This window comes from Cydia amplana, chromosome 9 (assembly GCF_948474715.1).
Source record: "Cydia amplana chromosome 9, ilCydAmpl1.1, whole genome shotgun sequence".
NCBI classification, from domain to species: domain Eukaryota; kingdom Metazoa; phylum Arthropoda; class Insecta; order Lepidoptera; family Tortricidae; genus Cydia; species Cydia amplana.
Window position 1 is genome coordinate 3,081,321 of NC_086077.1, and position 17,482 is coordinate 3,098,802.

At 36.9% G+C, this 17,482-nt stretch overlaps 1 protein-coding gene across 1 annotated transcript in view; it reads right to left on the reverse strand.

Annotated features, from left to right (window-relative positions):
- LOC134650903 (heme peroxidase 2) overlaps positions 1-16,407 on the reverse strand; it is a 90,778-nt gene extending 74,371 nt beyond the window's left edge. The window contains exon 1 of the mRNA XM_063505842.1: positions 16,216-16,407. Within this exon, the coding sequence (XP_063361912.1) occupies positions 16,216-16,232 (17 nt within the window). The 5' untranslated portion in view covers positions 16,233-16,407. The remainder of the gene's footprint in view (positions 1-16,215) is intronic.
- Between the last annotated feature and the right edge of the window lie 1,075 nt (positions 16,408-17,482).

A 17,482-nucleotide genomic window follows, 5' to 3' on the forward strand; every position in this document is an offset into this window, starting at 1 on the left:
ATGTTGCGCCAACAGTAGCTAAGGTGGTTTGAACCCAACCGTTTGGAAACCGGCACGCCGTATGTAGGTATGGCTGAACTACATACTAACACTTCAAAGTCTTCAAACTTAAGTTGATTAAGTACTTAGAAACATTACGCAGATTAAAAGCGACTGGGAAAAAGCTTATTTCGAAATGTGGTACATATCTAAACATTATCCGCCTTAACCCCTCATTTCCCAGGACCTCTCAAATCCATACAATTCCGACTCCTATTGGAGCCACTGGGATCTGACAGGTTAATAAGCCGAAATACAGAAATTCGAGAACCTATAGGTATGCATATCAATTTTATAGAAGTATTGCTCTTGTAATAGTATAGTACCTATCTATAATGATTTATGCCGGCTTCACACGTCTCTGCTTCCGCGTGCGCGCGCTTGTATAGTGTATACCGATGATGCAATGATGCGGGTCTGGGCCGGCAAAGTGTGTCGCTGCGCTGTGACTTAAACCTATACTATTTGTAGTATTTGTACCATACCATACTAATCGAGTTGATGATTACGAGTTGCGCGACTGATACATTGCGTGTAAACATGGCGAACAATATTGTTGATACCATAGACTACTTAACGACTGCGTGTCAAAATTTGCGTAGATAAATTCTGACAAACTGACAAAGGATCGACATTTAATTGGGTTTATAAGGTCAGCAGTAGAAGTTGCTAAGCGGGCGAGGTGTTTAAAATTACCTTTAAAAGCTCTTATTCTCCAACAAAGTCGCGTAAAGATTGTTTTGAACACCTGGCCCGCTTAGCAACTTCTGCTGACTGTACCATTTACTTGTAGAACGTCGATCGACAGGAGACAAGATATTGCCGTAACTTTAATTGCTAAAGGAGCTTCTAAGTAAATTACTTAGGTCGCAAAGCGCTAATGTTTGGCAAATCCAGTCCTTATTTATTTATTAGGTACATAATTATTATTACTTAAGGACCGGCGCAATATAAACAAACTATTTTTATTGTTTTATTTTATTTTTAATATATCAAGTTCAATGCTTAGTTAGATTATATTAAAAATCGGCCAAGTGCGAGTCGGACTCGCGCACGAAGGATTACGGCAAAAAAATCACGTTTGTTGTATGGAAGCCCCACATAAATATTTATTCTATTTTGTTTTTAGTAGGTATTTGTTGTTATAGCGGCAACAGAAATACATCATCTGCGAAAATTTTCAACTTCCTAGCTATCACTGTTCCTGAGATACAGCCTGGTGACAGACAGACGGACAGCGAAGTCTTAGTAATAGGGTCCCGTTTTTGCCCTTTGGGTACGGAATCCTAAAAACTACTTAAACTACCTAAAAATAATAAAAAAAATAAATGGCGGCTTTATATTTGTCATATTTCTTTTTGTTAAGCTATCAGATAATAGGTACATTTGAACGTACACATTTTCTGTTAAAGCGCCTACTTGTTAATTAAATTATCATCTAGGTTAACTCGCGTATACATTGCATTATCATAATGACCATAAATAATTCGGTTTACAAAACAGTCACGAGACCAATTCGATATCCGCCGATATCAGGACAAACGCCAACCAATTAGCATGGTGTCGGGTGTAGATGGTGCAACTGGTTGCCGCAACGCGGGGTTAGGTAACCACTAAATGGTATTTACAATTCTGTTGGCGCCGTGTTGAGGACTTGCAGTCTCCTTAGAGAACGGTATCTGTTAGCTTAGTCCTAGGATGTGATAAGCATATGAATGAAAAGACTTACTTAACTGTAAAATTTATAATTATTAGAGGGTAGATACAGTAAACCCACCCTCCCAAAAGCTAGCAACTGTGGGCCAAAATTAAATGGAATATATTCGTATTATTTGAATGTCCCTGTTCTACGGCAATATATTTTCACAAAAGGAAGTAAAAAATCAGGCAACACCAAAAAGAAGATTGGTATTGATACTTAATTAATAAATTAATATCTGGGAGACCGAGTTTTGTTCGGAAAACGTATAAAAACTCAAAAATGCGCGTTTTCCCAGAGATCGATTTTTCGCCCCCGAAAACCCCCATACAGCAAATTTCATCGAAATCATTAGAGACGTTTCTGAGATCCTTTGCTCGTTTAAAGGTAAGTAAGTATAAGATAAATAAATATTTATGTTTATAACATACATTAAAGTAGTATTGTAGTTGAAGCTCTGGAGACTGCATTAATTTTGACTGTGTTGCAGTCCCGTGGTTGCAATTACACGTGAAACTTGAGGACCATGGAGGCATGGACCTTCAATACTTTAAAGTGTCTTTTCATACCACCTATTAGGAAAGGAGCTTTTTCTTCCCTGCTAGGAGGGATCAAAGTGGCACTTTTCCTCCCTGCTAGGAGGGATCAAAGTAACACTTTTCTGTTCTAGCACACTATTTTTTTTTGCACATTATTTTTTTAGCTTAAATAATCTGTTTAGCTTAAAGCATCAGATTGTGTCAACATTAAGATTTTTTTATTTTCCTCATAGTTGATGTGAAAAGCAGTATGTGTCACACGGTATCAATTAAGTCCAACAGTAGATAAGTGTAGCAGTAAGCAAATATTTAAGAAAAGGCTGCAAGCAAAACTTTTAGATTTGTATGACAATAGTAGTGAATAGTAATGGTATATTGTTTGTATGGCATAACTCTAGTTAAGTAATGTATTAGGTATAAGTATGTAAGTTAAGTGGGTAGAACACAAAAGGATAGAGAGCGCTTTATCCGCCAATAAACTGTCCTCAGTTTGGCGGAACATAAATATGTAAATACCCTGTAAGTTTTTTTTTCCATAAATAAATTAAATTAATTAATTAAAATTATTTCGTCTTGGGCGTTAACATTTGAATCCCTCATTACGCTCAAGATTCTAATTTAGAATCCCTTACTACGTTCGGGATTCTATTGTAGAATCCATCGCTTCATTTAGGCAGGATTCAATGTACGCCCTTGACGGAAATATATCATTTTAATCCCTGGTAACACAAACTACTATTTCAGGCGTGGGTAATTACACAACCGCGCAAAGTATGGAGATTAATAAAATTATTTTGACTTACAACAAGCCAAGCGCTGTACAATAATCAAGTCACGTGCGCCAAATGCCCTATTGCTCAGAACCCACGCGTACTATAAATGGAAAATAATTTCTCCACAACAGTTTATAATTATTAGATACTCCAGGAAACGCGGTAAATACCTGTAAGTACTTTAACAAGCGACGATCACTGATGCATTGTCGCGGAGTAAATATTTTCTCACGGTTACAATGACCGCGTGATGAGTGGGAGGTATTTAAATTTAGAATGAACTAAACGAAGTGTCATCGGCGATTAGTTCAGTTAAATATAGACGTAAACATTTGTATACGTAGTAATGCGTTGAACTACTGATTAAAGTATCCTGTCATCTAAACTGACATCTAAATGTTTGGCTTATAGTACCTACAATTATGATGTAAAGTGTGTCCTAATTGTAATTACTGAGACTACATAAGGATATAGGGAGTAGGTACTTCATCTAAATGTAAGTTAAGAGTCTGTGCAAAAAGAGAAGAGCCGTGGAAATGTATGACTCTTGTCTTTCCACACAGACTCTACAATTTTTTTTTAATTTCAAATATATTTAAGCGGTGGTGGCCGAGTGGATATGACGCCCGACTTTCAATCCGGAGGTCGCCGGTTCAAATCCTGGCTCGTACCAATGAGTTTTTCGGAACTTATGTACGAAATATTTGATATTTACCACTAGGTTTTCGGTGAAGGAAAACATCGTGAGGAAACCTGCATACATCTGCGAAGAAATTCAAAGGTGTATGTGAAGTCCCCAATCCGCATTGGGCTAGCGTGGGGACTATAGCCCAAGCCCTCTCGCGCGTGAGAGGAGGCCGGGCCCAGCAGTGGGACGTATAAAGGCTGAATTATTATTATTATATCATCTTTATTTATTTTTGGTCTTAAGTTAGGTTATTTTATAATATGGATATAAAAATAAAATACAAAAACACTTACAAAAACAATACAAAATACTTATAAACATATTATAAAAAACCTAACCTAGGGTGCCGCCAGCAGCGGGGCAAGGCCCAAGCTGCCGGTGGTCAGGGCTGCAGAGAGAGGAACCGGCGGACTATCCGCGCCGTGTCCAAGATCACCGCCTTCTGCATCTGACCCTTGATCCAACCACATTATTATTATTATATTTATGTATATTTTATATCTAACTTAATATTCTAAATACATATTAGAGTAGATTTTATTATTCTTATTACCTAAACAAAAAATATGGAATTCAATAAATATAAATTCAATATTTAAAACTATACAGACAAAATAAGTATCCATGCAACTAATAACCTCACTGCAATCATATGAATATGTGTGTGGTATTATTAAATACGGAGATTTAATCGTTTTATTAATTGTTTAACGAAGCGGTGGTTATTTAGTTTATTTAATTGCTTTAGAGTTAATTGAAATGGTCCATAAATGTTTCCTTCATTTATAACCTATAGGTTGCTATAACAAAAATATTTTAAAATAACCTCTCGAGTAAACGTCACAGTAGTATTTATCTTAACAAATTAAGTACTGCAATTTTGCTTTTGCAATAAAATAACCAATTATAAAAACTATGCAAATCTTGTAAACAAAGTATGTACTTAGTGTAAAACTTCTTCAAATGAAAAATCTTGACGGACGGACGGAATCTCAGGACGGGCCTTACGGGCACTAAAAATGGTAAGTACCAGTTCAGCGGTGTCACTCACGAATTCGAGCCAATCGTGCAGTCTAACGCAACTAGTTGCGACCAAACGCGCGCGTGATGCGAACTCATCAACCAATCGCGTTGTAGCGCGGTGTCACACCGCTGTACTAGCCCCATTCATGCCCCATTCTTATTACCCGTAAGGCCAGTCCTACGGGTAATGGAATACGTCAATGGATATACGTCAGATATACGTCAATGGAAAAATCGGAATCAAAATTTGGTTACTGAATAAATTCAGAGCGTTATGAATATTATCTATGGTGATTTAGTTTTTGTTTTCATACTCTTCCCTTTGGTTGTTTATTTTGTTGTTTGTTTTAAATTAATCGGTATCCAAAGCTCAGTGCTTTTAATCTTATCTTACCTTACCACTTAGGTGGGTTTGCGAACTGATTATACAACATCGCAAAACTGAAAAAGCTTCCGTTCCTTTGTTATTTCTTATTGCTCACTCATTAGCGATAATGTATGAGTGGATAGGATAGTCTCAGGCTTGGCCGATTACTACCTAAAACGTTCATGACCTTTGTAATAAGTGCCATATCCGGATCATTATATCAATTGCAATGATAATGGTGGTTAGGATCTTGTAATTGTTTTACAATTTGACTATGATTATGTTTATTAGATACTTCTTTTTCTGATGGGAATCTTAAGGGGCCCACAGATTACCAGTTCGCCGGACGATATCAACCTGTAAGTTAAAGGCAAAAGGTGACAGTGCCGATCAACTGACAGGCTGATATCGTCCGGCAAACTGGTAATCTGTGGGCTCCTTTACAGGTTTCATCGCCGTTTTCTTTACCAAAAAATATCTGGTAAATATAAAGTGACATTTGGTACAAAAGTTCTCTGAAACCCATTGGTACGAGCCGGGACTTTACCACGGCTTCGGTTTAAAACCCTCACACAGCTTAACAATTTAATATACACGGACAATTACATCTCTTAAGAAATAATTTATTACTCAGTTCAAGTCCATTATTTATAAGTTTTAGGCTAATCGTCCCGCTAGCCTTCATGTAGCAGTTACGTCGGGAGACGGGTCAAAGTACAATAGGCATATAAATATCTGCGGCCATTATAAGGGACGTTATTATCACTGACGTGAAGGCCGGAGGGCCAGCGGTTTAAGGTAAATAAAACCGTTTAGAATATAATTACATAGGTTATAGGTATAGGTTAGTAGGTAAATGCTATTGATATGTGGATATCGAAGATTGCTTCAATTAAATATTTCGCGTTTGCAGCTGCATGACAGAGAAAATACTATGTGCCATAAATTAACATGTAATTTTTTTCCGAAGAACATAAAACACAGGTTTCTAACGTGTCGATTCTTATGAGCCAAGAATCGGTGAACCCGTTATGTTATTTTAATTAGTAACCATACCATTTTTAGATCCACAAGAAATAAATAAATGAAGCATTTAAAATATTTAGATTTTTCCAACTCATTAATTTATCGTTATACGTGCAAAAACCGGACTAAAATAAGAAATTAACATGAAGCGTCTAGCAATATTTATTTCCGCCAAACAAAAGTTAAGTAAGAGTCACGAGGTGTACGTGTTGCGCAAACCGAGGAAGGAAGATTCGCCAATGCTGTAATCGTGCGCGCAACTGGCCGACTGGCCGTGCCTTGTTTGGCCCATCCCTAACTTAGCAATGTGGCAAAGAGAATTTTCAAAAAGTTCCTATGAAAAATTCTCGGTATTTTTTTATGCACGTTTATTGCCAAACCTAAGGTAAACGTACTAGTGCTCGACATGCTAATGCCCAGCTGGGATTGACGCCAGGATGATGATGATGATGATGATGCTAATGCCCAATAGATGACACCCTGCTGTCACCTCTATTGACAATGACTTAAGTTTCAAGATGACATGTACTGAGACCGCGTCGAGCACCAGTGCGTTTACCTTATACTTTATTACAGTTAGGTCGATTTCTATGACATATGAAAGACTCCAATAAGTGACGTAAGTGTTAAATGAAACAGTTGCCATCGTCATAATCCTCTGATCAGAAACTTTCTAAGTGGAAACTTGAATGAGAATTTTCTTATGCATTCAAATTGCGGAAATTTTAAGGCAAATTTGCGGAATATTCTACGACTTGCAAATCTTCGTGCGAGGCGAAAAAGGTGTGTTTACAAGTAAATAAGTACTGATGGCCCATTTCACGATTTGCCATCATTTACTATCCTCTAGCCGCTCATACGTCAAACCTTGCCAAGCAAAATGAAATTTTATTTTGTCAATACAAAGTTCAAATTAGAATGGAAGAGGAGACCTTTTTATAGGTCTCTGGGCGGCTAGAGGCTATTGTTGACTTTTCTCTGGCGGATTGGTTAGGACTCCCAGTGTTTTGTTTACAAAGTCATTTCAACACCAATAAGATCGGAACGAAGGAAAATCAGACTACTCTTCGATCGTTGTGAAGTTTTCCGCCAGGGGGCCGATTTTTGAAATTCGACCGCTCGATTTCGTCACTCGAAAATCGGTGGAAAACGGCAAAATGCAAATTTTTGAAATACGAGCGATAGAAATTGGGAATCTAGTGGTATTAGCCACTCGTTTTCAATTCTATTAGTAGAATTTAAATGCCTAGTAGTGGAGATATTATTGAACGAAATACACGAAATCAAGCGGTCGAAACTCAAAAATCGGCCTCCAGATTGGAACCAAAAGTTAAAAAAAAAGTGTTGTGCTAAAATCTTCTGGATTTATAATTTTTCACAACTTACGATAAGTGTTTTTGATTCATATTTATTAACTTTCCTTAGTCTCAATCTAAGAGTAATAAGTACCTTTCATCCCACATCCATAGGCAATAGGAAATCATATTTTATATTAGAATTTTCTTCTTACTTCCCTTGGATTATAAACACATCACATTACCCTACTTACACTATGTATTGGTATAAGCAAGCACTTACGAATAATTCCTAGTACCTATTAAATCTATAGGTAAATATCGCTTTTACACTCCAAACAAACTAACTTATCGTGCACTCATAATAGAACGTTATGCAACTTACATAATACCGACTTATGAATGAAAAGTTATGCCGGAATACGATTACCGATTTGCCAGTTACTTCAAACACGTAACTGAAGATCGCACCTTTGAGATGTTATTTACTTTGACTTAAGAGTGGATGAAGTAGCTTGAAATATTTATACTTACAGATTAAGAGGAACGTAGAACCGTAGTCCCCATTTTCCCCTGAATATTGACACTATGGATTTTTTTTACAAAATTTGATGTAAGTATATCAACCACGCTACCTTTCTTTTACCTTTTTTCGATTTTTTTAATTTTTATAAGAGTTAGGTGCAAAAAAGGCGAGCATATTTTGGATTTTTTCAATGGTGAGAATGCCATTAGTTATTTAGTTGGGCATTTGTAATTTTTTTTAAGTATTTTGTACAATAAAGCTTAAATAAATAAATATTCAGAGAGGAAAAAGGGGACTAACGTTTGTATGAAGAAGCGATCGTCCACTTTACTCTCAAGTAGGTGAGATACGCCAATTTGGTTGCGAGAAGCTTTTGGCGAATTCGTGGTGAGCTAATGAAAGTGGTACCGCCGCGGGCGGGAAGAAATCAGACCGTGTTCTTATGCAAGAGACGAGACGGGATCCCTGTTGCGTAAAGCAGATAAGGTTCGTAGGAAAAAAACGTGTTAAAGTCCAATAAAACTAGTGGCTCTGTAAGCTGTGGACCTTGCAAGCCCCCATGGCTCCCCAATTAAAAAAAAATGCAAATACTGAATCAACAAAAATATATATTTAATCATTGAAACTGCTCACAAAATTTCACAAGAATCGTTTGAGGATTGCGACCTGTAGAGGGGAGCATCTGGACATTCGAAAGCATTTTCGCCAAAGTTGAAACGGAGACCTTACCTAACTATTGGTCATAAAACATCCACATACATCCTAGCGTGGCTTAGCCTAACCATTCATGTTCCTAATAATGTAAAAAATTAAAATTAAAAATAATCGCTGGAACCCACTTTAAAAAGCTGGGGGGAATGACCATTAGTAGTCTCAGGCGGTCTAGCATGAGTTGCGTTATCGCGCGCGACTCCATACATCTTGCGCGACTTCAAGTATGTAGTCGCGCGCGAGAACGCAACTCATGCTAGACCGTCAGAGATTTTAAGAGAGAGAGCTGCTGTCACCTCTGCAGTCTGATCATCATACCTTTGCAGTACTTAATTATTTATTTTAACATCAGTATAGTGTAGTGTTTACCCAGGTATCGTATTGTATTTATAAATGTTGCTATGTATTTTTCATGTCACTATATGATGTCACTGTTAATGTTGTTATTGACTTGTGAAATGGCCCTTGAAGCCTATAGATGTGCATTAATTGGTTTCCATCGTACTTTCTCGGAGGATGTTCGTGTTTGTCATGCTACTTCAGGAAACCTCAGTACTTTTTGTACCGAGAGTGACTGAAATAGCAAGACACGCTCGAACATTTCCGTGAAAATACGATGGATAATAATTATGCACCACAACTGTACTTGCAGAGGAATTTTGATCAGCAATACGGCACTGTGCAAAAGTCAAGTAAAATAAAATTTAGTTAAAAATGAAACATTGTCAAGAAAGCATGCTAATAATGATAAATATAGATATAATTTCTGCTTCTTCTATAAGATTACTTAATTTATGACAATTTGAATTTTAATTAACGACCCTAAATTTTCTTTTTCTCTCGTAGTGTATTATTACAATCAAACTATAAGAAACCCGGCTATACAGTGTGTGGCCTATAACGCGGGCGAAAAATTAAAACGTAGATTCTACTCCTCAAACAATAAAACTTTTGTTCAACAACTTTTTGAAATGATGTAGTCTTAAAATTGTCCCTTTTTCAAACAAACTAAATAATATTTTCAATGTACTTTAAATTCCGTCTAATTGACATTGCCCGTCAGTCTTGTCACCGTACAGGCATAATCAATTTCGTAATACATTGCGTGTTCGATTAAATTTTAAAGTGTTTTAAAATACAAACCACAAGTTATTTTTAAAAGTCGCTGAACAAACATTGTCTAGTTTGAGGAGTAGAATCTACGTTTTAATTTTTCGCCCGCGTTATAGGCCACACACTGTATACAATTTTATGTAATTATGCAAACCGTGGCCGAGATGATTGCCAAGTATTAACATATATGCATAAAGTGTCCATTGTTAATTACTGAATATTACCAGATTATTCTCGAATAATCATCATTATTTCTTGATGATTATGGGAGCTTTTATTCAGTAAGAATCTATAAAACTCGTGAAAACAGACTAAATTAACCAACAACATTTATGATAATTAGTTTGCCTTCATATTTGAGCCTTCCTTGAGTTCAAAAATTAAGTTTTACAAGCTTTTTACTAACTTGCAATATACCTATGTATGCAGGTATGGAACTATGTTTGTACACGTCAAATCTTGCAAGTTCAATTTGCCCACTTCCCGACTTCCAATGAAGTTGGAAATTTGCATACATATGTAAGTCGGGAGACAATGCAATATTATGGTACCATCGAGCTGATCTGATGATGGAAATAGGAGGTGGCCACAGGAACTCTGTGATAAAACGATAAAACAACGCAACCAAATTGTGTTTGGTGTTTTTAGAATTGTCTCGATGAGTATTAGTTGCCTGTGGAAAGAAAACGCGAGTACTCGTACTAGTTCAATGTTACGAAATAGCACTGAAACCATCCAAAATCGGATAGAATAGCGCACGTAGTACTAATCCGAGCTTGCTTTTGCAATCACTTGCACATCCTTGTGACGTAAGTCAAACGCGGCCCGCATTTCGATGGGACCCATTACGTAATGTTGTTATTTGTTATCCTTAGGCCCATGTCAACCGATAACCGATAACGCTAAACAGCTGTTATATAGACAGCCACAGACAAGACATCCTCTAGACTGAGCATAGTAGCGCTACCCCCTCTGCCACAAATATACGGTAGTTTTACTCCATTTTCGAGTCAAAGTGTCTTTGTGTGACGTCCGTGTCTTTGAACGAACCAATCACGGCACGGGACTCGGCTCACCTCGTCCCCCGCACCCCAGTATTTTTGGCAGCATCGGTTTCATGAAATAATTGCGGTTCTCAATCTTTTTTTTTGACGGAACCCTTTTGGAAAGCGAAATACTTGATGGAACCCTACAATAAAACAATAGTTTTTAGAAGTGTATTTTTTTATTAATAAGCATAATAATTATGCTTATTTTATTATTCTAAATTCTTGCGGAAGGGGTCACAGGGGTGTCGCGGAACCCTAGGGTTCCGCGGAACACACTTTGAGAATGGCTGGTCTAGAGGATTCCTAGTCTATGAGGACAGCTACCGCGAAAATATAAATTCAAAGACAATGAAATGTATTATGTATGCATAAACAAATTCTCATAAAACCTCCCACTGTAAGTGCCTACGAGGTTGCATCCTAAAGACAAACCGGGTAGGTACATTGGTCTTGGCAATTAAATTGACGTAGGCATCTGTTTATAGTGTTTATGCTTGTTTACTCACGCTGACAGATCTACAATTACGTTGTTCTGTTGGTCACGCTAGAACGGTCTGGGTCCGGGCCGAGGCGTCCGACACTTCGTTTTCTATAGAAAGCATCACGTGATCACCGATCACCGGTCATAGAAAAGTATTCAGAAGAGAAACTTCTCCTTATTGATAAGTGTAATTTCCTCACGATGTTTTTATTTTACGATACTTACGAATTGAGGTTTGAAAAATTCCCCAACGCAAGAAAGAGGTAAAACCGAGAAAAAATAACGGCAATAGCAAAAAAAAAAGTAGCTGTTTACAAAAAATGCCTACAGTCGTTGAGTGGGTCTTCCCCGCTTCATAGATTATTATAGTTTGTAGCTTTCTAATACGAAGGCTAATCCTATTGTCTATTGTTAAGTAAAACCACTCGTGCCACGTGCCACAACCACCTGCATAAAAAAATCGGTACTTCTGTTACTGAGTGCCGGCGAGTCGAACGCTACAGAACCAGTCTAAAATGTGTCATCGAGATGCGTAACAAAGGCGCGTTATCGGAGAGCGCACCTACACTGGTTTTTTGAGCGTTGGACTAGCCCGCGCTCAGGTGCCAAATAGAATAATTAGGACCCTTTTTTGCAGGTAAGTAGCACGTGCGGTTTTACTGAACAATAGACAATATAAGCCTTCGGGCTCTACTAGAAAGCTACAAACTATAGCTTGTTCGTCAATAATATTTTACAGACATGAATGGGAATTCCTTTCCTAGTAACTTATGTAAATTATGAGCAGGTGCCAATCAGTTTCTCGGTACTTGTGATGATTATCACTATGTTTTCGGAGAAGGATAACATCATGAGGAAATTGCTTTATAATCACACATTTTATTAAATTGAAATTGAAATTGAAAATCTTTATTTCAGGTCTATCGGCCCATATTCTGTTAGTAAAACTACAATCATGACCGAGCTAGCTACCACTGAGAGGGTGTCTTTCGATTCGGAGGTTGCCGGTTCAAAACCCGGTTCGTACTAGTGCCTACTCCAAGTTTTGAGATTACTTGCCATACGAATTGGCTCCCATGAGTTGTGACTAAAAAGCGCCAGGAAGGTTATGATACTTATGATTCAGTCTTGCTTTGTAAAGACTTATATTGTATTTGACAGGAAATATAGACGACGGAAACAAATTCCCCTACAAATAGAGAACTAATGCTATTTAAAATGTTTCTAGTCATTGTAAGCAAATTCAACATCAAGTACGTTATGTTATTCAATAATGCAACAAGGAAGACAATTTACAGTATCTGTTTATTTAATTATCATCAACAAATAGCAGTATTATTCAGCAATTTGTAAGGAAGATCCCTTCGTCAGATGTAAGATTGAATTAGCCATGCGTTGAGATAACTTTGTAAGTGTAAGGCCTGAGTAGACGCTCGAAGCGGAGCGTTCGGCGGGGCGTGCAGCGTGGCGTCAGGGTCAGGAGTAATTTGAGCAGCGTGCACTAAGGCCGCTCCTATACGTTTTCATTTGTTTAACATGCACGCCGCACGCCCCGCCCCGCTGCACGCCCAACTCAAGCGTCCACTCAGGCCTTACACTAAGTGAATTGTGCCTTAATGAGGTAAACTTATACACGTAAAGTTAGCTAGTATTTAGAATAATTTAAGTTAGCTGTTGATTTCAAGCTTTATACGTAGTTATTTGGCTCTTAGTTTATGGTAAAATGCGATCAGATTTTATAAAGATTTTATTATTTTTTAATTTGTTTTACTAACTCATTTTCACATTACAGTTATTTGCATGTTAATTTAGATAAATAAAAGAACATCTTGTAATACCATGGTTGCAATAGATGATTATGATTATCTTTACAATACTTAACAATATTTCTTTTGGTAGGTACCTACAAAAAAAACACATATTATTGTTTCATAAGTGCGAATTTTCAGCAGGATATGCTTAATATGGTTTAGAAACATTTTCTTTAACTCAATACGAGTAAATTAGTTGATAGATAAAGCATATAAGCCTATTTTGTTAATAAATAACGATACTATCTGCATATATTCCGTTAAAATATCTATTATTTCATCTATAAATAATTCCATCCAAGTGGGTCAGTGACTATTACGCCAAGCCAGATCCTTGGCACACCTACACAAAGCTTCAATAATATTTACTTATATAATTTACAATGCGATTTTTTCTATTAACTGTCAACAGTTAAGTAAGAAGACGGTAAACATGTTTGCTAAAGCTAAACAATTGGTAAACAAATGTAATCAGCATACGACTATTATATCAAGGTGTAAGAAGGACATTATTTATAGGGTTCCGTACCTCAAACGAAAAAATGGAACCCTTACATTACTCGTGTGTCTGTCTGTCTGTCTATCTGTCCGACCATTCCACCCCCCCCCCTTTATCTTCGAAACTACTGGGTCTAAAATTTTGAAAAAATACAGTAAATAGTTCTTTACCTATAGATGATAGGAAAACCTATTAGAAATGTGCAGTCAAGCGTGAGTCGGACTTAAAGTACGGAACCCTTGGAACGCGAGTCCGACTCGCACTTGGCCGGTTTTTTTGTACTTAAAACTAGAGTTAGACCAGGCTAAGTTGGCAGCGGTTTTGATCGCCCAGACTGTGCAAGTGTTATTTACCCGTTTTTCATACAAGTTTGACGTTTAAAATAATACTTGCACAGCCTGGGCTATCAAAATCGCTGCCAACTTACTTTGGTCTAACTGTAACTAACTGTACTGTAACTGTTCCATGAACGATACATTTTATTGCATTTAGGTTTTAATCTGTAATTTTATATTTCATTTTTAGGGTTCCGTACCCAAAGGGTAAAAACGGGACCCTATTACTAAGACTCCGCTGTCCGTCCGTCCGTCCGTCCGTCCGTCCATGCGTCCGTCCGTCTGTCACCAGGCTGTATCTCACGAACTGTGATAGCTAGACAGTTGAAATTTTCACAGATGATGTATTTCTGTTGCCGCTATAACAACAAATACTAAAAACAGAATAAAATAAATATTTAAGTGGGGCTCCCATACAGCAATCGTGATTTTTGACCAAAGTTAAGCAACGTCGGGCGAGGTCAGTACTTGGATGGGTGACCGTTTTTTTGCTTGTTTTGCTCTATTTTTTGTTGATGGTGCGGAACCCTCCGTGCGCGAGTCCGACTCGCACTTGGCCGGTTTTTTATTGATTTAAGTTATCCTGCGTGACATTTTCAAATCACTCACTGAATATAAATTAATCTAAATTCAAAATTAAAATTTACTCTGAATTTGAACAGCAAGGCGTTTTTATTAGCAATATCACAAGATAATACTGACTGTTAAACCTAATGGATCCCCATTCAATTAACTTTGTGTACTTAACTACAAAAAGCGTGACATTAACTTTATATCGGTGGTGCAAGCGAGACTAAGTAATCAGCCAATTTCCTTTTACAAATAAAAAGTCTAGCTTAAATTGACCAAGAGGAGTCATTTACCTACATAATAAAAAATGAGAGGTCAATTATTTTATTAAGATTATATAAAAAAAATAGTTGTTGTAAAATAGTTTAAGTAGATGTAATACGATAATTATTGGCTAAATATTGCACGTTTAGAGACAAGAAGAACTATGTTATTTTTTAATTAAGTTATAAAATAAAAACAACTATATTCCTAATGTGTCTTGAGTATAATTATTTTTTTACGTTTTATAATTTGCTTAGCTTACGTGTTAAAACATAATTAGAATATATTCAAATAGGTACAATGTTGTTTTATAGCTTTTGAGTATTTTGACAACTTGTATAATCTATCTATCTATCTAATACCTTTAAATGAGCAATTATTGTATATTTATTTATTTATATGTAAGTATATTTTTCGGGGATCTCGGGAACGGCTCTAACATTTTCGATGAAATTTGCTATATGGGGGTTTTCGGGGGCGAAAAATCGATCTAGCTAGGTTTTATCTCTGAGAAACCGCGCATTTTTCAAAGCTCGGTCTCCCAGATATTATAAGTAAAGTGACATTTGGAGTACCTACTTAGTACGCGCCGGCGCGGCGACCTCTGCTTGGCCTCGTGGGGAGTAAGTTTTTCGGAACTTAGAAAGTGTGTGAAAATGGTAACAATAAGCATAATAAATCTGTCTCGTAGGTGTTAAATGAGCTGGAATAATCGCTACTAGTATATTAAGAACCAAATATATATGGATATAACAAACTTCATAGTATGGATTACAGCAAAAACTACGTGAGTTAAGATATTCAAATTTATCTTTAATTTAAACTCTTTTAAATGCAACTTTATAAACATAAATAGGTATATATGAGTCTCCATTTTTGGTATACGGAAGCTGGAAGCTTTGATTAATAGGAAACTAATTAAATAAACATGTTTCTATATCGTCATATATTATGCGCTACGAATTTGTAGCGTGTATAATATATATGACGGTTAATTATATAATTATCACCTAACTAATTTATATATTGCTATCGAGTTTCTTGCCGGTCCCATATTGGGATACCCTTCTTCAATTTAGGAGGGATTTAAATCTTCTCGGGCCTCTGTAGGGTTAGAGCCGGTGTAGCTTTATTTGACGTTCATAAGCACATTGTAATATGCCTACTTGAAAAATAAACAACTCTAACTTTGTGTTTTCGATAAAGTCAATTTAATTTTACGAAACTTAGTTTCAAAATGTGACTAAGTACGTGAGCTTACAACCGTGACTGGCATTGTCCTACATTTTCTAGACGAGAGGAATTCTGCACTCGAAACTTAGCAACAAGGACAGGAGACAATTCTTTTGTTTGGACGTTAAAATTAAATGTAGACCATGCACTTTAAATTTCATAAATGGAACTTACGTTTTAAAAGTTCCCATGTTGCCGCTTTACAATAAACAAATCACACAAACATACGCACAACGGAACACGAAAAGTTTTCGAACACTTTTGAAAATGGAACGACGGTTTTTTTTTTCACGTGTTGACCGGGTCGCGAGCGCAGCGTCCGCACACGCGGGCTCGCTGATATTGGTGGAATGAGGCTCGGATCGTCGCTCGGCCTGACTCCGAGCTCCGTCGAGAGAGAAAGTTGCCAATAAGACTTGGCGGTTACGTCCGATGACGATCCTCGATTGCGTATTCGGTGACAAAATTGAATTTTCGCGTCCCGTCGAATCACGCGCTAGTCGTGCTACTGACACGCTGACCGTTCGCTCGACAGTCCTACTTTTAAGATTTTGTTTTGCAGAATTTAAAGTTTGTTTTGAAACCAAACTAAAATTATTTGTTAAAAAAAAAGGTTTTAAATTGGCACTGCATCTGTTCTTATATCTAGCAGGTACCTACCTACCTAATAATTATCAAGGAGTTGTGTATTTCTTCGCAGAAGTATAAGAGACACGTTTTTTGGGATGATATATTGACCAAAAAGCTGAGTTTTCAATTCAAATCAATTCATTTATTTATTTCAGACATATAATTGTTAGTAAATATAATTTATAAAATAATTAATAAAATACCTATATAAAGTTTTAATTATCACAATAAGTATGTAAAAAAAGGGTCTACTTAGCTTTATCTGACGTTCATAAGCGCATTGTAATTATGCCTACTTGAATAAACTATCTTTTATCTTTTAAAGACCTTTTAGTATCATTATGTTACCTTCGGTTTTTTTGCAATTTTATACTATTTACTGCTGAAAAGAAAATTAAAACATAATATTGATAGTGACCAACACACATAGGGCACCACGTGACCTTGGGCATGATTTTGCTCACGTGTAGGGTTGCTGTACAGTCAGCAGCAATAGTTGCTAAGCGGGCGAGGTGTTCAAAATAATCTTGACGCGACTTTATTTTAAGCGCTGGTGGCCTAGCGGTAAGAGCGTGCGACTTGCAATCCGGTGGTCGCGGGTTCGAACCCCGGCTCGTACCATGTACGAAATATAATTTGATATTTATGTAGGTACCAGTTGCTTTTCGGTGAAGGAAAAAAATCGTGAGGAAACCGGACTAATCTCAATAAGGCCTAGTTTACCCACAGGGTTGGAAGGTCAGATGGCAGTGGCTTTCTTGAAAATTAGTACCTGCTCTGGGATTTGGGGCAGTATTTGATCCCACTCATA